General features: G+C 42.1%; 3 protein-coding genes across 6 annotated transcripts; all 3 read right to left on the reverse strand.

Moving 5' to 3' along the window:
- Positions 1 to 222: 222 nt before the first annotated feature.
- Positions 223 to 4,147, reverse strand: LOC127754878 (glucan endo-1,3-beta-glucosidase-like). Its single transcript, XM_052280477.1, has 3 exons — positions 2,920 to 4,147; positions 739 to 1,042; positions 223 to 565 (listed from the first exon to the last, which is right to left on the reverse strand). The coding sequence occupies exons 1-3, from the start codon at positions 4,003 to 4,005 to the stop codon at positions 537 to 539; spliced, it is 1,419 nt and encodes a 472-aa protein (XP_052136437.1). The 5' UTR covers positions 4,006 to 4,147; the 3' UTR covers positions 223 to 536.
- Positions 4,148 to 7,255: 3,108 nt separating this feature from the next.
- LOC127755314 (serine/arginine-rich SC35-like splicing factor SCL30A) lies at positions 7,256 to 14,447 on the reverse strand. Of its 4 annotated transcripts, XM_052280968.1 has the most exons (15): positions 14,290 to 14,447; positions 13,942 to 14,094; positions 13,789 to 13,866; positions 12,750 to 12,914; positions 12,416 to 12,553; positions 11,189 to 11,256; positions 11,050 to 11,116; positions 10,816 to 10,980; positions 10,084 to 10,151; positions 9,953 to 10,019; positions 9,714 to 9,881; positions 9,161 to 9,228; positions 9,024 to 9,090; positions 8,782 to 8,952; positions 7,263 to 7,762 (listed from the first exon to the last, which is right to left on the reverse strand). In XM_052280968.1, exons 2-15 carry the CDS (start codon positions 14,079 to 14,081, stop codon positions 7,684 to 7,686), a joined length of 1,509 nt encoding a protein of 502 aa, XP_052136928.1. In that variant the 5' UTR covers positions 14,082 to 14,094; positions 14,290 to 14,447; the 3' UTR covers positions 7,263 to 7,683. The 4 variants fall into 4 exon arrangements, with proteins under 4 accessions (XP_052136931.1, XP_052136929.1, XP_052136930.1 ...); XM_052280969.1 differs by lacking the exon at positions 9,953 to 10,019 and having other exon boundaries at positions 7,259 to 7,762; XM_052280970.1 differs by lacking the exons at positions 13,789 to 13,866; positions 13,942 to 14,094; positions 14,290 to 14,447 and adding an exon at positions 13,017 to 13,773 and having other exon boundaries at positions 7,262 to 7,762.
- A 546-nt stretch (positions 14,448 to 14,993) lies between these two features.
- On the reverse strand, positions 14,994 to 19,024 carry LOC127753878 (RHOMBOID-like protein 2). Its single transcript, XM_052279328.1, has 6 exons — positions 18,437 to 19,024; positions 16,847 to 17,010; positions 16,239 to 16,402; positions 15,866 to 16,125; positions 15,637 to 15,763; positions 14,994 to 15,312 (listed from the first exon to the last, which is right to left on the reverse strand). Exons 1-6 carry the CDS (start codon positions 18,721 to 18,723, stop codon positions 15,190 to 15,192), a joined length of 1,125 nt encoding a protein of 374 aa, XP_052135288.1. The 5' UTR covers positions 18,724 to 19,024; the 3' UTR covers positions 14,994 to 15,189.
- Between the last annotated feature and the right edge of the window lie 343 nt (positions 19,025 to 19,367).

Raw genomic sequence — 19,367 nt, forward strand, 5'->3', positions numbered from 1 at the left:
AACGCTGAGATGAAAACATAACAAGGCTTCGGTTCAGTTCGGGAGAAGTTTTGACTGCCACAGATGTAAAAATAAAAATAACAGAAATGAACAAATGCAAAAGACTAGCAAACTGTACGACCCCTTTCTTTCAAACATGGAAACAAAAGGACAGCAAAACTGGGAGGCTCTAATTCTTTTGTTGTTTCATTTTATATTTCTACATAGAATTGAAGAATGGAATGATAAGTTAAGCACAAATGATTTCACTACACAATGAGAAAACTGCGGTATAGCCAAACATGAGCAAGAATTGACTGATAACGGATACACAATTTTAATAGGTTCATTCCCCTGTGCTACGAGAGTAATGAATATGATAAACTAGTATAGCTCTTCTAAGAAAGAAGCATGGCTGCTGTCAGACAAGAGCAGAGAAAAATTAGGCGCAAGCCAGGCAGTATTAGCAACCCTCCAGCGCTTCCGTGACTTAAGCCTGGAGGTAGACTCGAGGTTGGTGCCGCTGCACCTGCACTGCCATGGCTTGCTGCGTCCCGTCAGGAGACGTATTTGCAGCTCCCGTAGCCTGCCGAACAAGCATGTATCGGTTTCAGTTCAAATGATCAACTACTACCATGTTCAAAAACATACTTATACATATAGCAGGTCTTTCTTTCTGAATAAGTGTATTTGACAGTCTAGTAATGTGTAATGCTGCTAGGTGCAGAACATGAACGAGAAACAGTTGTTTCAACTTACTAGGGTCATTGGAGGTGACCACGCCGGTGCCCTTGAAGTCGCAATCGTAGTCGTGCCGCCCGTTGGCCTGGTAGAAGGCATTCATCACAAATGCAGCATGGGACTGCACGTTGTTCGGATCAAAGCATGCGCCACCACTTTGTATCGGCTTACAGTCCACATAGCCACAGGCATAGTTAATGTTGTTCTGCAAGTCAGTATCACTCGCACCAGCCTTGGGGACACACCACTTCCCTCCACCAGAAGGAGCGGGTTTCGGACTAGGGTTAGGTGATGGATTCGGCGAAGGGTTTGGAGCTCCAGACTGCAACGTAGGAAAGCATTGGTTTCATCAAATAAGTAAGGTGATAAAGGAAAAGAATTCAAGCACCACAGTGCCTAAACAGGAAAACAGTAACTCCACAAAACTGTGGACTAGGGTAAACAGCATTGTAAATCCAGTTTAGAACATACTCTTCAACAAAATTAGTTTGCCTGCAATAGACTGAGACTAAATTGTTGTGTGTACATGTTAGTATGCTACTGATACACTTGACAGCAAATACATGTTTTCTGCATTCTGCATTGGCACCATCCAAGACAGGGTTTGTTTCCTCGTCCAAATCGATGATTGTTTGCCTAAGATTCTTGGCTCGCTAAATTGATCCAGTTAGATAGCCCCCATATTCTCCATAGTCCACTACTTTCACTAAGCATCACCAAAGGCTAACTAGCATTATTGGCTGCATCAAACTTCGGTCAGCGAAGCTGATCCATACGGACACACAGTATAGCTCAAGTAGAACAGAGAAATAGCAAGGCTCAAATGATCAAAAATAACAAACACATGGACACGTGGATATCATGGGATGGATAGATAGAGGTGACACCAGATGAAGCAAAGTTGGAAACGACACTCGCACACTGCTCCAACCAGCAAGCTCCAAGTGCAATGGCACCTTATATGTTGCCAGTGTGGACTGACTGTCCTACCTTTTGAGTTTGTTTTTAATTGAGCATGAAACGAAAGGCAGAGGGCATGTTAATTCCCTTTTTGCTTCAAGGTAGCTTCGTAGAAGCACCAGACCACATTAGTTTCTTAAAATCCAGCAAACTACAAAGAAGGGATACCAAACAGTCTGTATTCAGCAATAGAAGGCAGAAGCTAAGCTACACAGCCCACAGAACAAGACTTGATGCTTTCAGCAAAAGCTGATGCAGTACTATGCACTAGGTTGTCCTATGTATCTCAAAAGCACTAGTATCTCTATGTGGATAGTAAATTAGTGTAAGTCATCATATTTACTATATTGTACTCCTACCATTCTCTTGGTTATTTGGTCCATCACAAAATCCTAAAAGAAAAATGTACTAACTAAACCCATAAGTCAGTGTAGCATTCAGAAAGAACAGAGCACAATTGAACCTGTTAGTTTACTAAACAGAAGTTGTAATTATTCGATGACATGGTAGGTGAGTAGTGAATAGTACTATGTAAAAGTTGAGAAATGCCCAGCCATCGATAGAAGCATGTGCATCTAGATCTTAATCAGAGGCCTGCGGCTGTCCCAATAGCATGTATAAAAAATGCAGACGTGTCCAAGGCTTCACCACATGGGCGGGCTACCGCCCCTGGATTCATCGAGAAAAGCAGCCTGGGCAAACAGATCATCGATGCGATAAGGAGCAAAAGTTGAACCGGAAACAGGTCTTTCCAGAGAGGTCAGGTTGGGCCATAACCCCATGGCTACACCTTTGACAATGCGGTGTGAACAACCTAACTTAGCTAGTACCACCAATATCCGCATGGTCACGGTCGCACGGAAGCGAGGACCAGCTTAGATCAGCAAAGCGTGCGCGTACATATCGATTGCCCTATCAACGTCCTGACATGAGTTAAATACTAAAAATTGGTTTGCTACAGCTATGCGAATCTATCTGTTAGTACTAATTATTCTTTCATTTCTTTCTCCCCTGAAGAAGAAATGAATAATCCCCGGTGATTAAATAATGCAATCTTTGGCATAAGATGCAGGCTAATCAATCTCCCAATGACAGGCATATATGTACTGAAAATAAGTACCACCAATGTTTTTTTTCTATTAATCTGCATCTATCTCAGGGTAATTAATTACACTAGCTAGCTAAAACCAACCAAATGAAAAGAAAAGAAATGAAGATGGGGAATGAAAAATTACTTACATCGGAGGATTGGCGGAGGAGGCCGAGGTCGTAGATGGGGGTGAAATCCGGGTTGAGGATGCCGAAGTGCTTCTCGGCGATGGGTCCGGGCTTCTGGTTCTCGTCGAAGAGGGAGAAGATGTAGGTCTCGAACTTGCGGTTGGGCATGAGCGGGGTGCCCTTGCCGCTGCTGACGACGCGGAGCATCCCCTCGTTGAAGTCCCTGGCCTCCTCCACACCGACGCCCACCTGCCCTGGGTCCGCCTGCGTGGGCCACCCGGCCTCCCCGACGGCGATGTCGACGTCGCCGTAGCCGAGGCGCTTCATGGCGGTGTAGATGGCGTCCATCTGGGCGTCGAACATGGAGGTGTAGTTGAGCTTGGTGTTGGGGTCGTAGACGCCGCGGTTGGGGCGGAAGAGGGCGTAGTCCAGCGTCTGATTGTTGTAGCTGAAGTAGGGGTAGGGGTTGACCATGAAGGGGGAGCCCGTGTCGCGGTGGAACTGGAGCATGGGAGGGAAGAGCTTGGTGTCGTAGCCCGGGCGGAAGCGGGCGTTGGATGGGATGCCGTCGGAGGGGGCGAGGATGCCGAGGTAGTGCGGGGTGGTGACGCGGACTCCGGTGAGGCCCTCGAGGCGGAGGGCCTGGGCGAGGCGGCGCATGGCGGGGAGGAGGGAGAGGACGAGGTTGGGGTCAGGGGAGAGGAGGATCTCGTTGCCGGCGAGGAGGAGGGTGACGTTGGTGGCGGGGACGTAGGGGGAGAGGTTGGCGCGGACCCAGGCGCGGGCGGTGTCGAGGCCGGTCTGCTTGTCGGCGAGGGAAGGGAGGTCGGAGTTGGGGAGGGAGACGGCGAGGGAGATGGGTGTGTTGGCGAAGGCGGAGATGAAGGCCGGGTTGGCGTCGAACAGCTTCACGCGGTCGATGGTGGTGTGCGCGGCGAGGAAGGCCGCCACGTCCTTGGGCGGAGGGAGGTTGTCGGCGTTGGCGCCGTAGTTGACGCCCACCGCCATCGACGGGAGCGCCGCATCGGCCGCCCTGAAGGAGGCGGCGGCGACGACGAGGAGGGCGGCGAGGAGCATCTTCATCATTGGTGGGTGAAGGTTTCTCATCTCATCTCTCTCAGATTCTCTCGCCTAGGAGTAGCTTCACCTTGTGTTGTGTTGGGAAAGGAGGAGGATATAATAGACGAAGAAAAAGTAGTGGGGGTTTGCGAGTTGAGATTTCAAACTCGACGACGCTCCTCTTCTCTCCTATTGACCTCCTGATAGAGAGTAGAGGAGTAGTAGGAGTGATTAGTGTAAATTAATGGCGGTTTGGTGAGATGCAGTCTCTGAGACAGGTGTTGAACGCACCGGGTTCCCAGCTAGCCGTTAGTCCGTTACTGATTGCTTGCTGTTACAGGTATATTTCATATTCAGATATATTTCTTTTCAACTTTTGTAGTTTCATCGGAAAACCGAGTTGCTTTGTATTTTCAAGGCACAAGTTCAGCTTTCATTGGGATTGTCAACTCCAAAATGATTGAATCTCATTCCAGCCAAGTCCAAATGCACGTTTTGGTAGATTAGATGAGTACGCTATCCGTAAAAAAAACTCTAGATAAGAATAGAACATAACCTAGCATAACAAATCTGATTTACTAGGTTATGCATCATATTTTGCATAGATTGACTTTTTTTTAGCACAATAAATACGTACAATAAGTTGTACCTGTAAAATAAGTACAATGAACCGGCACCAGCAGTTCAGGGCAACAACGACAAGCGACAGTGCGGCCTCTACCCTCTCCTCGACAGCGCCTCAATCCAGACAGGTCATGGAGGCCACCACCGAGGTTACTGAGGGGTCGAGGAGGCCCCGTGGCTTGGAGCAGGCGATGACAACGAGCGGCGGCACAGCTCGGCGGCTTAAAGCGGGGGATGACAACAAGGCAGGCACCATATCCGCCGCGTCCTCTTACTTGAGGCCATGACCTCCACAACGCGATCGTGCCCCCCCCCCCCCAACACGTCGTTTTGCCTCGATGTATCAAAAGAATGTGTGCGCACCCTAGGCTCCGTAGACATCGTTTGGTCACACCCAACACCTAGCTAGCCACGACGTGTTGAGGATTGACTGAACAGCACGTCAAAGCACTATGAACACCCTTACACAAGATAAAAGAGGAAAAAGTCCTTCATTTTCCACTACGCGCGCTTTCCAAACTATTAAACGGTATTTTTTTTCTTAAAAATATTATATAGAAAGTTGCTAAAATACATATTAATCCATTTTTTAAGTTTAAAATAATTAATACTTAATCATGTTATAATGGTCTATCCCATTTTGCATGCCTCATGGGTCCTTTTCTTTTCTATCCTCTCAAAGTGAAGAAAGAGAGTGCAATTAATTAATGGCCGGAAAGATTAGTTCTTTATAGAGCATTTTCTCAAGGAGAGGAACTAGCAGCCAAAGGTATGTTTGAGATGGCACATCTAAAAAAATAGAGGGTTTTCAACATAAAAGCTTAAAACCAAATGTTTGTCTTCCATGAAAACATAAGAAAGATTGGTTGAAAAATATCGTTTGCTGTAAAGGAATGGACATAATTTTGTTGCATGATTCAAATGGTCTGAAAATAATTTGAGAGGATCTGTAGTTGAAAAGGGGTGGTATTGTGTGGGGGTGGGTGAGCGAGTGCGCATCTCGAGGAGGTTGCTTTGATGAAAAGAAAGGAAGAAGAAAAGGATGATTATTGGGTGGTTGGAGGAAGGGACCGTTACAAGGCAGGGAAAGCTAGGGCGGAGAAACAGGAACCTGTGCCGTGCGTGCACTGCAGGGAGTATTACAGTACACGTATCTGTACTTTGATTAATACTCTACTACTAATTGCAATATTATAACGAGGAGAGTACGGTAGTAGAAGTACTACAAGTGGCTATCTAGGGTTGTTTGGGATGCCTCTCACAAAAGCAAAAGTTCCTATGGGAGGGGCTAAATTTTTTTAGATGGACTAAAACAAGTCACTCCCATCCAAACACCACCCTAGTGTTATACTCCCTCTATTCTAAATTGATCTACATATTTCATAGGTACACTAAAACCAATAAAAGCTAATAACTCTCTCATACTATATTTACTCTAGCAACAAACTTGATGCATGCACCACCTCCAATATTTCCTAGCCAATAGCAAATCAAGATATTGTATGCGGGTTATAAATACTTGTGTGCATGGATGCATGCATCAATATCCATTTACTCCAATGCACAAATAACGAATAGACTTAATAAATGAACATAAATATGTAGATTATTTAGGAATAACCTAAAAAAAACTATATGCAGATCAATTTGAAATGAAGGGAATACTTTCACCCTTTAAAAAATAAACCTAATACGAAATATGATTCTCATATAATACGGCGAAGCGACAATAGTTGTTCCAGTGTGTAATACTCCCTCTGTCTCAAAATAAATGTAGTTTTGTATTGGTCATATCTAACGTTTGATTATTCGTTAAATTTTTTATGATTAGTATTTTTTTATTGTTATTAGATGATAAAACATGAATGTACTTTATGTGGGACTATTTTTTTTAAAAAACATATTTTTTAAATAAGACGGATGATCAAATATTGGAGTCAGATATTCACGGATACGTTTATTTTGGAACAGAGGTAGTACTAAGTTATACTATCTAGTTACAATTACTCCCTCCGTCCCATAATATAAGGAATTTTGACTTTTTGCTTACACTGTTTAACCACTCATCTTATTCAAAATTTTTTTGCAAATATAAAAAAGAAAAGTTGTGCTTAAAGTACTTTAGATAATAAAATAAGTCACAAATAAAATAAATAATAATTTCAAACTTTTTTAATTAAACGAATGGTCAAACAGTAAAGAGAAAAGTTAAAATCCCTTATATTATAATCGGAGGTAGTATATTAGAAGAGAGAAGGATTAACAAATTTATATTAGGAGGAACGGAGTACTAGCTTTTATCCAGATTGATGAGAGCCGTGACCCGTGAGCATGAGGCGTGTTGACCCAGATGAATGAGTGAGTGACTGCTTTTTGACCGCCGACGTCGTCCGGTGCGTGCAGTTTCCGACTCAACCACGTTTCCCACGTCGCCATATCTCTCTCTCTTCACCGCGTCGCATTCGCGTACGCCTTCTCTGCTGCTGTGGTGCCAAGCAGCTGAACGAGTGATAGAGATCCTCAAGCAAAGAAATCACCGCCTAGATTTGTCTGTGACCGTGACAGTCTCACACCCCTCCCAACCAACCACCCCATCCATTAAATTTAATCTTTTTTGAGAAAATTTCACCTAACCATATTTTATTATTGATGTTTCACTTTGAATCACTTGTTAATCAATAAAGATAAATTTACCCGATCAAAGTAGTAATAAAATTTAATTTCTTAAAGAGGGATCCAAAACAAAACAATGATAATAAAAGTTAGCGCTAATTAAAATTTACTCTTCTTACTGGTATTCACTCCACCTCACCTCTACAGTGTTAGTTTACTCCGGACAGATGGAGTCACCGTACACCCCACAACGATAAGCCCCGTTAACTATCCAAAGCCCATAGCACTCCACTTTCATGATTCTACACCATAATATCATACGGAGTACTATGAAACAAACAAGAAACGTTCATCGTCGACCATCCCTCATTTTGCTGCTATGTATACTCTATGTGTGAATAATCAATCCAAATGCACGCAACATGTACAAGAGATGAGACATAAATATTGAGCGCACCTTCAATCTAGTCTAGCTATAAACAGAAGAGTCTAGTTGCTGCTGGCGGCGGTGTTGGAGATAACCTGCACAGTGCCCAGTTTACTCCCCCATTCGGCTGACGGCGGTGTCCTGTCACCATACCCAAACATAACAATAAGTGTAGTAACGTGTTAATTTACCACGTACTCACATTGGTCCAAACCACACATTCCAAACATGACCACCTATCTCAACAACACCCTTACTATCCTCGCATCATTCATCATGCTACTACCCCAAACAAAGAAAACCTCAAACATCATTTACACATGGGAGTGGATTCTAATCCTTCGAGGGGATGTCCCCTCGTATACTTTTTCTTTCAAATTTGATGCAAATAGCCATGAAAAATTCTTAAAATAATTGATAACGTATAGTGATATCTACCAGTCCACCGAAAATCAAGTTCAAATTCGACCTACACATTGAGAAAAAAAAAGACAAATTTAGATATGAACAGTACACTACTATTCATACGCTTAATTTATCTTTTTTTTTATATATCTCAATGTGTGAGTTGAGTTTGGACTTAAGATTTGGTGGAGTTGTATAAATATGTTGTATGAGTGTTGTTAATTTTTTCCAGAATTTTTCATAACCATTTAGATGGTTTTTAAGCAAACGAGGGCATATCCCCTCGAGGAATCAAAATAATTTCCCATTTACCCATACAAACAAGACACCTTATGATATACTAGTATCACTCTCAGTACGTGACATGCATCCTATCACCAATCAAAAGGATTCTTTTATTCCCTGCATAATGCTTCAAAAAAACTGCATTAGCTTGATTCTTGATATGCTTGGTCCATTTTGACTGACACTACAATGGAGGGAGCCAAACGCCACACAAATAGGCTTCAAGTTATATAACCAAGCCACTCTGTTTGCCGGGGAAAATAATACTATGAAGTTTACGTATGCCCAAGATTCCATCACACTATCTACCATCAAATACAGCCTATGACTTACTGGCCAAACACAACTTATGCTCTACACATGGTATACATTAACTAAACATGGACGGGTTTGGAATCCAACAAATACAGCATTACTTCTCAAGTTATTATAACATGATTACACCAGATACATGTAGGAGCAGAACTTACTCATCATGACCGATGAAAGCATCACGGCGATCGCTATATTCAGGAGTGCAGGATCTTCGCTCCTCATCATGTTCTTTAGTCTGTCGTGATGATTTTGTTTGCTGCTCCTCCTTTCTCTGTGGGGAAGCATACTGGTCATCTCCTTGCCTTCCGGGGGCAGGAGAGCATGACCTACAGGGTGAATAAGGTCATTAAGGAAAAATGTGCACTACGCAGCACATTATGAAGATCCACTGGCATACCGAGATCTAGCACGGCCACGGAGTTCAGGAGAGCGGGAACGCGAGTGTGAATGAAAATGAGACCGTCCTACAGGAAACATAGCAACTTGTCAATATTGAAAGATGAGGAAACCCATCCACAGGTCCTGACTGCGCACCTGGAGGGGATGGCTGGGGTGACCTGCCCAGTGCCCAGGATCGCTCACCATCAGGTGCCGGCGGCGTCCTGTCAACACAACATGCAATGTTACTATTACACATCAACAACAAACGGACATCTGAGACATGACCAGCATATCATTAATTCAAGAGCAATTCTACAGTCCTTGAGGAGGTACCATGAGGTACCAAAATTTTAGTGTAAATTTTAGTGTAAATTTTGGTACCTCCTGGTACCTCATAGTACCTAGGTACCATGAGGTATCAAATTTACAATAGAAAAAATGGTACTTCATGGTACCTCCTCAAGGACCGTAAAATCGCTCTTAATTCAAACACAGATGAATGTGGCACCGTCTGTTACCAGTAACAACTAACAAGTTAATAACCAACCTCAAACAGAATATCATTTAGGCATACAAATGAGCAAGGACGCATCACATCATTCGGAAAATAAAAGGGACTCTATATGCAACATACTATGACTCAACTTCAAATTATATGTAACGAGATTACACCAGACACATGTAGCAGTACAGGAACAGAACTTACTGATCATAACCATTGTCAGCATCCCGGCGATCATTATATTCAGGAGTATAGGATCTGCGCTTCTCATCATGTTCTTTAGCCTGTCCTGATGATTTTGTTTGGTGCTTCTCCCTTCTCTGTGGGGAAGTAGACTGGTTATCTTGCCTTCCTGTGGCAGGAGAGCATGACCTACAATGTGAATAAGATTGTTAAGGAAAAATGTTCATTCTGCAGCACATCATGAAGATCCACTAGTATACCGTGATCTAGCATGGCCACGGAGTTCAGGAGAGCGGGAACGTGAGTGTGAATGACAATGAGACTGTCCTGCAGGAAACTTATCAATATTCAAAGATAGGAAATCCGTTAGTCCTAACTGGTGACAGCTCACCTGGAGGGGATGGCCGGGGTGACCTGCCCAGCACAGAGGATCGCTCACCATCAGGTGCCGGAGGTGTCCTGTCAACACACAATGTGAAATGTTACTATTAGTCTATTACACACGTACAACAAACTGACATCGGACTCATGACCAGCATATCAATAATCATGCATGATACCAATCTGTAACCAGTAACAAGCTTACCAACCTCAAACATAATATCATTTAGGCATACAAACGAGCAAGAACTTATCACATTGTTCAAAAAAGGAAAAGGAATTCTATATATACAACATATTACGACTTAACTCTAGGGAGATAAAAAATTCAAGAAACTAAAATAGATGAGGCCAACACCAGACATCAAGGATAGAATAAGATAGAAAAGAAACTCTAACCAAACTATGAACTGGACCACATAAATACAGTTTTGACCAGGGAAATATTGAGTTTGCAGATGCCCGCGCCCCAGGGTTCCATCACAAACTATCTGCCATAATGTACAGGCTATCAGTTATTGCACACACAAAACTTATGATGTGCCCAGTAACCACATGGTATACACCAACTAAGATGGAGTAAGAATCCTCGACGTATCGTTATTTTGAGCTGTGGGTAGTTAACATGAAAAAGAAGGGCCTAAAAAGATAAATCGGTGTGGGATCCAAATACAACAGTACTTAAGTTATATAACAAGATTACACCAGACAAACGTAGAAGCAGTGAAGGAGAAGAACTTACTCATCAAAACCATTGTCAGCATCCTGGCATTCATTATATTCAGGAGTATAGGATCTGCGCATATCATCATGTCCTTTTGTCTGTCCTGATGATTTTGTTTGGTGCTCCTTCCTCTGCGGGGAAGCATACTGGTCATCTTGCCTTCCTGGGGCAGGAGAGCATGACCTACAGTGTGAATAAGATCGTTAAGGACAAAGGTACTGCACGGAATATCATGAAGATACACTGGCATACCGTGTTCTAGCATGGTCATGGAGATGAAGAGAATGGGAACGTGAGTATGAGCGAGAATGAGATTGCCCTGAAGGAAACATAGCAACTTGTCAATATTCAAAGATGAGGAAACCCATACACTGGATTAGTGGCCGCTCACCTGGAGGGGATGGCCTGGGTGACCTGCACAGAGCCCAGGGTCGCTCACTATCAGGTGCAGGCGGCGTCCTGTCAGCACAATATACAATGTTATAATCACGGATTGTATTCATGAAATGTTGTTGTTATTATTTACGCATGTACAACAAGTGAACATTCGAAACGTGACCAGCATGCCAGTAGTTCTAAACTAAACACGCGCACATGCTACCATCTGTTACCAGTAACAAGTCAACAACCAGCATGCACGCAGCACACTATTTCAAGAAAAAAAAGGAATCATATGCAACTACTTACCTCAACTCTGGGGAGATCAACAATTGAAGACATTTTTTTCTCACCAAAAAAAAAAAGAATATACTAACACCAGTGATTTTACACTGGTCCAAGAGATAATAAACTGTACAAAAGGCTACAGTATTGATATATCACTGACAGTATAGTACATTCTCGCTTGGAATGAGCCTGCACCTAATATGACATGTAGTCCTATCGGCAGTGAAGGAATTATTTATGTACAAACCATGTTGATATATTTTGACAGATGATAAAATGGGCTACTGCAATAGAACAGGGCTAAATTTAGGTTGCATGAATGCACAGACAGTTTAAGATAGGGTCCTGGAATTCATAAGTACACCATTGGTTAAAAATATATTAAGTTCGCATATGTCCTGGATTTCCATCTGAAACAATCTGCCATTGTGTGTGAGGAATCAGCTACTGTGCACACAAGACTTATGTTATAGACATGTTATATAGTACTCCCTCTGTCCCAAAATATAGAACTACCTTTGGACTTTTTTTGGAGGGACTAAGGTTGCGGTAAAATTTAAATAAAGGATGGTTGTGATTGTTTGAGATGAGGAAGTAGGTGGAGAAAATAAATGAAGATTGTTGTGATTGGTTGGGATGAGGAAGTAGGTGGAGAAATTAAATGAGAGATGGCTGTGATTGGTTGAGATGAGAGAATAGGTCGAGAGGTAGCTATATTTTGGGACAAAATTGAATGCTAAAGGTAGCTATATTTTGGAACGGAAGGAGTAACTAAGATGTACAAACTCTCGATGTCTTGTGATTTTGAGCTGTGACTGAGTGACTGACTGGTGGACTGGTGAATAGGATTTGTGACTTATGGAGTGATGAATAAGTATTTAACCCAAACAAAACAATATATATAAAAATATTGCATGTGACGTGTAGCAGGCAGCGCACAAGCAGAACTTACTCATCACGACCAATGTCAGCATACTGCCGATCCTTATATTTGGGAGTATAGGATCTGCGCTTCCGCTTCTCATCATGTCCTTTAGGCTGTCCTGGAGAGTTTGTTCGGCACTCTTCCTTTCTCTGTGGGGAATTATGCCTGTAGAGCAGCCACGAGGGTCATCTCAAATGAAAGGATTTTCAAAACCTTTGGGGGTGTGGTGTTCTGTTGTACCCTTGGAGGGCAGGTGTCGGAGTCTTCCTCTAATACCGTACACCTTTTCTTCTCTATCTTAATGAAATGATACGCAGATCTCCTGCGTGTTCTAAAAAAAACAGTACTGGGTACAGTATACCTGGCTCCAATTATTCTTCGCATTTCCTCGGGCCTTTTCCGTGTCTGCACAGCAAAAGCAACACTGATCTCACGTCCAGAAAGCATCTTACGGTTCATGTGATATCGCGCTTTAGAAGCATCAGAAGAGTGAGCAAACTCCACAAATGCAAATCCTCTTGGCTCCCTACATATATGGTGTTATAAAATGTTGGATAAGTAATACTATATATATTTACGTTCAACAGAGAAGAGGGTGCATATTCATGGTATGTGCTCAACTAGTTACCACCAAAGTTCCATGATTCAGTGAACGTTCCATGATTCCTCATGAAGCATAGCCAATAACTAACATTTTCATCAAAACATGCAGCATGCTTCAAAAAAAAAGCAGCTAGGAGACCAAGTTCTTCTAGTAGCATCTTCATAAAATGGTCACTTGAAATTCCTCAAATGTTTCAGAAAATCATGAAAGTACTTGAAATCAACTTCTCTTCAATAAATCTTCTCATGGAAGACACCAGTAAAATCCAATCCTCTTCGGGAAATAAATTTGTGAACAAACCAAACCTCCTCTCCAAAGAACAACTTTATTTGCACAATACTCTACCTCACCAAGACACCAAACAAGTGAACAGTTAGGACTGTGAAAGAGATCTTCAACAAGTCTAGTGCTTGTAGTTACTTCAACACAACACAACCCGGGTAATCATGCCAGAACAATAATTTTGCCAGAAGAAGCCACATAACTAGTACGTACAATATTAACACCAATGTATGCTGTACAGAGTACAGTAGTACAGACTACAGGGTGCTATATTTTTTACAAAAAAAGTAGAGTGAAAGGAAAGTGGGGTCTTTGTGGGGGTTTGTCCAGACATGACAGAAGTTAGACATCTCAAAAGAAGATTACAGTTGTAGATTCTTCGCTATTAAAGGCACACCAGCGAGAGAAGATTTAAAGCTTCTCAGAGTCTTTGAGCCGTGGCTGGCTCAACATGTGTTAACATCTAACCATATACTCCATAGTATCAAATGAGAAGGATAAACCAATTTCTTACCCAGTGTTGTAGTCTTTTGGCAGATAAACATCCCGAACAGGACCAAACTTTTGAAATGGAACTTGGACATCCTCAGGTCTGGAAGAGAACCCAAGTGAACAACCAGGAGCAAGTGAAATGATGCAGAAATTGGTATTGTATTGTATTGTATACCTGCAGCTTCGCGGAAGGTTGCTGACGAAGAGGCTTACAGCAGCACCTTCCTTATCCTTGGCACAGCCATGTCGTGAGCTTGGAGGGCTTCTTCCCCTGCTGCCATGCCTTCTCCTCTTGCTGGGGCTGCGGCTCCTCATCGCTCTTCTGTGCCTGCACAATACAGTACATAGCCACTGACCACGATTATCATTTATCAAAGGCACAGATGGCGAAATCTTTCGTCCAGATTGAGATTGTGAGATACGCAGATGAATCAGCGCAAGATTTCTTTACTGAAAACTGAAAAGGGATTGGCGGCGCTGGGCAATGAGAAATTAGGGCTCGGAGTTTAGGGGAAACACGAACCGTATCTTGGTATTCTACTTGCTAGGCAGCGCCGCCGCCGCCGCCGCCGCCGCCGGTGCCGGAGGAGGAGCGGAGACAGGTAGGGCAGGCGAGACACGCGACGTGGGAAGAGGAGGAGACGACAGATGGTGGCCTGCCTGTTATGGGCCTTATCAATCGAGGCCCACCAAGCCTACTTGAAACAAATGGACTTTGCTTCACAAACTAGCAAATTATTAAAGCTACTTCATCTATCCCAAATTATAAGGCATATATTTTTTATACGCCCTTAATAGCATGCTTTGATCAGTATTTTATTATATTCAATGATCCTAACAAATATGAAATTAGCATCACATGAAAGTACTTCAAAATATGAATCTAGTGATATAACATGCATAATACTTAATATAGATATAGTTAGTATGATTATTAGTTAAAAACTTCCGAGTTTAATTTTACTTAAAAAGGGGCGCCCTATAATTTGGGACGAAGGGAGTACTTCTCATCTATACTCCTCTCTGTGTTTATGTCGCGAGCGTGTGGTTCTTGGATATGCAGTTTGGTGCCTCGACAGTTTCTATATTTTTTATATAAAAAAATCTCTTTCTTATAATATATTTGATGGTCTCCTTCGGTCTTCCCAGCGAATAAAGCAACTTCTCCTACAGTCTACAGAGAAGGAACATCACTTATACTTCAGGACAATTCAGAACCCACAAAGAAGAAGATTATATAAATGGCACTCTGCATAGATTCAATCGGTGTAGTATTCTTTTCTTCATATGTACAGCAAATTCTTTTCTATTCTCTGTCTGTCAAACATGATGTATTCATGTACACGAAGAATGAAAAATGTATATACTACTAGTAGTAGTATTTTTACAAGCAGATCAACTCAGGGAGGGAACCAAGATTCTGCTAACTGCAAAGTTGGTTGCAGAGTTGGTTGATCTTATCTTGCGTGGCATCCGCTATAAGGTAGCTCCGGTGTACGTTTGTGCCTTCACATGTCAAGTTTAATGTATTCGCTTGTTGCATTACCTGCAAAGGGGAACAATTTGGTCATACCATGAACTGTCAAGAGATATGTCCTTCATAGCCATTTTCAGAATCTAGCCAAAGCAATTTCGATACAATTAAATGCTTCAGATTTCAACAATTCAGATTCCAACAATTTAGTTGAGCTTCGATTAGATACCAAAAACTGTAGTATTATGCAGGAGCAATAGTCTATTACTCAGCAAGAACAACACATTTCTTGTCTACATTATACTTCAAATTTCTTTAGCTTGTTTCTATTCATTCTTTGCTGATGGCACTATCACTTAAAAAGGTAAACAAATAATGATATTTGAACTGTCTTACCGTGCAATATGTTGGTGATGAGTTGCATTTCCATCTTTTCGTAGGAACACAGCTGAGATAGTGACACCAAGAGCAGTGGTCGTTTGCATTATATCCTCGGAGAAGCAGAACTATAGCCACTGTAAATCTGTCAAGTTCAAAATTGGGAGATTTCATCAAGGGAGGAAACATGGGTAAAATACATTGCCACTATTCATTAGAGCCCAAAGAGGAAGGTCAGTGGACTAACCCGACAATTAGCATAATGGCAGCAGCTAACCACAGTATATATTGGTATGTCTTGTGCTTGCGTTTCACAGGAGCAGGTTGTTGTCCAGGTGCTACTCTTCTCTGATTAATCCATGCAAACTGTGGACGAATAAACATAACAAATCCAAGAAGGAACCCGGATATAAGGCCCCCAATGTGCGCAAAGTTATCTACCCTGGGAAGTATCCCAAGAGCCAAATTCACCACAATTACAAACACTAGTGTTAGTAGTGCTGCCACCTGACAAATGAGAAAAAAATCACACAATATAATTCAATAGGAATTTAGAATGGAAAGAAAAGCTAATGAATTGGTGATGTAGCAGTAGTTGTTTCTACAATCAAAAAACAGACCTTGTTTGCATAGAGCGACCAATTCGTTATGAGTTCAGAAAGCATGGACCCAATCAATCCAAACAAAGCACCAGAGGCACCAACAGAGATACTTGATCGGATGAAGAGGGCAGACATCAAGCTCCCACCAAGACCAGAGATGAGATAAACCAGACCAATCCTCACTGCATAACATAGAGAAAATCAGACTTCAGTAAGTTGTCTAAGCTGTGAAACTACATATTCCGTATTCATTTTACCACTACACCATTACTTCAATGAACATTGATTCATATTCACAGAAGTTATTGCACATAATTAACATGTATTGTACCTACATTCCTATTACAGTTCAAGGCATCGACTCCTCTTGTATTCTACCAATGCAAGCAAGACAGTAAAAGGTATGATATTATACTCCCAATCCTTACATGAACAGGAAGTCGTCTTACTCATTAAATGTCTGAGGATTTATATACAATGTATTAGTGTGCATCCATCAAATAGAATTACATTTATAACAAATTGTACAAAAGAGGCTAATTAGCCATTATCCAAGCAAGGTCATGGCTGAATAGTTGGCTTGTCTGGGACGTAAAGTTCAGATGAAATATGCAAAGTTAACTTACCAAACCCAAACTCTTGTTCAAGTCGAATGCCGATAAATAGAAGGCATAGCATATTGATGAGCAAATGAACAACTCCAGCATGAAGCCAGATGCATGTAATTAGACGCCATCCTTGGTGACCATGGACAACCTTAGTTACATCTAGAGCTCCCATCTTCAGTAACCTGGTAGTAAGATGAAAGCATTTTTATCATCTTGAATTCAATATGCATAGTAAAATAGTACTATTGTCTTAGCTCCTTTTGCCCCCATCTCCCTTTTTTTCCCTCAAGTTTTGTGTTGGAAAAATAACACTGACTCAGTTCATTGTACCTCTAAGCAAACATCTGCTTCTTACCAACAAAAATAAAAGTACCGGCTCGTCCTACAATCCTTAATCTTTTTTTTTTTGCGGGGACTACAATCCTTAATCTAAACAAGACAAAACTCTAAGTTTGAAGTGGTAACCCTTTCCAGCTTAATAATAATAAAAATGGAGCCACGGATCATGTTCACCGAACAAGGTACTTCCAATTCCAATAGTTGACTTTGCAAATCCAAAATATTATCGTAAAATATCCACCGTGCAGTAAGATGAGCAATCAGAGATTTGAAAAGAAGAAGTTTTCAATCTTTCTTCGGGGTTCAACAACTCTCCAACTGCCACCATGAGTACAAAGAATAGACTGAATCAATACAGTAGTAATCAAAGAAAAACCAAACCAAGTCTAATTAATGGTTTCGTTTAGACAATCCTACATTTGAACTGGGAAACCAGTTGGCAGCTTGCATATTTTTTATGTTCTTTTAATAAAGCAAATTTTTATTTTTGAGCTGTCAGTTTCATATTGTGATATCACCCAAAGTCAAGTTGCAAGGAGCTTAACTCTCTAGTTAAAGAAATAAAAACGTATGTTACAAATCTCACCTAGAGTAGTTGCTAACCTTTATGGATGAAGTAATTACAGAAATGTAATGAATGTTTTGTAAACAAAAGACAGTAGGTTGTTCATGGTGCAAATAAAAAAAGGAATTGAAAGAACAGTTGCAGACTCTTCATTGCATTGCACAGTAGACATGAAGTACGTTGAGACCAACCCTATTGAAGTGGAGTACATAAACAGAAGGCTTTCTTAAATGCAATGCATTGCATTGGTAACTGACGAGAGAATGGATGAGCAGAGTTGAGAAATGGCTCATTTTTTATCCATTGTTCGTTGTCTATAGCCAATTGAAGCATTGGTTGACCCTTACAAACAAATTATTTAGATAATGAGATGCATAACAGAATACTACTACCATGTTTGGAGTCAGGTTCCTAATTGCAACCAGCCAACCAACCAAATGAAGTGGATGTATTGAAATTAGCAGGCAGATATGAAAAGCAGAAGAAAAATAAAATCTTGGTTGGAGTAGATAAGAGTTTGCTCTGCATCTGTAATTGGTGATTGTATCTACTCTAGAAAGTAAAGAATGGATGGTGTACGTAGCTCGGTACATTAACATTAAGCAGCTATACGTCGTTTATTAAGCAAGAAAGATCATTATCTAAAAATTAAGCAAGAAAGAAAGAAAGAAAGGGGGCGGAGGGATTGAAGGCGATCGACGTACGTGGCGGAGGAAGGGCCGAGGAGGGGATTCTCCTTGAGCGGCTGGAAGGCGAAGCGGCCGAGGAAGCCGGCGGCGCAGTCCCCGGAGTTGCGGCGGGGGCAATCGTTGACATACATGGAGACGAGGAAGACGACGACGCAGGAGAGGGCGATGGCGGCGACGATCCAGGGCGTCCATCGGCGGTAGTAGGGGCGCGCCCTGAGACTTCCCGGCCGGTGAGGGTGCACCGGCGGTGGCCTAGGCCTCTCCACGCGGACGTCCAGGTTGGCGGCGGGAGACGGCTTCATGGGACTTGGAGACAGACAGACGGAATATGGAAATGGAATGAGGATTGGAGTTGAGAATGGAAGAGACGGCGGTTGATGAATGAATTGGAGTTTGCTTGCCGGCGAGAGAGGAGAAGAAGAAAGAATCAGCAGCCACCGCGTTTAATTTCTACTACTCCAGTACTACAAGTTGGAATATATTGTAGTAGTATTGGTTTGGTAAGCAAGGAGAAGAAACAAGTAGGTGTATTACTCCATGTCAGAGGAAAGAAGAAGAAGAAGAAGAAGAAAAGGCCGGCGCGAGGGTTCAGATTACTCCTTTTTACTTGTGTGCGGTGCACCCAATCAGAATCAGCCAACAACAACTTGCATGACGGATGGCTTGCTTACCGCCTACTACGTGTTGAGGAAGGAAGGAAGGAACGCGCAAAATTAACCAAATGAAGAAACGCGTTTCGTTTCTTGTTGGTGTTGTTGGCCAACCTCGATCTCTTCTATACGCCTCCATCGCGCCTTGTATAATTCTACTACCGCCAATTAAATTCGAAGCCACCTACCGTGATGAGAATGAGAGAGCGACTTTATTTTTTAACGGAATTGCTAGAAAACTTGTGACTGTCAAATTTTCAGCCCTTAGATCCGCTTCAAGATTCGTGCGTGCAACA

Source organism: Oryza glaberrima, chromosome 11, assembly GCF_000147395.1.
Source record: "Oryza glaberrima chromosome 11, OglaRS2, whole genome shotgun sequence".
Taxonomy (NCBI): Eukaryota; Viridiplantae; Streptophyta; class Magnoliopsida; order Poales; family Poaceae; genus Oryza; species Oryza glaberrima.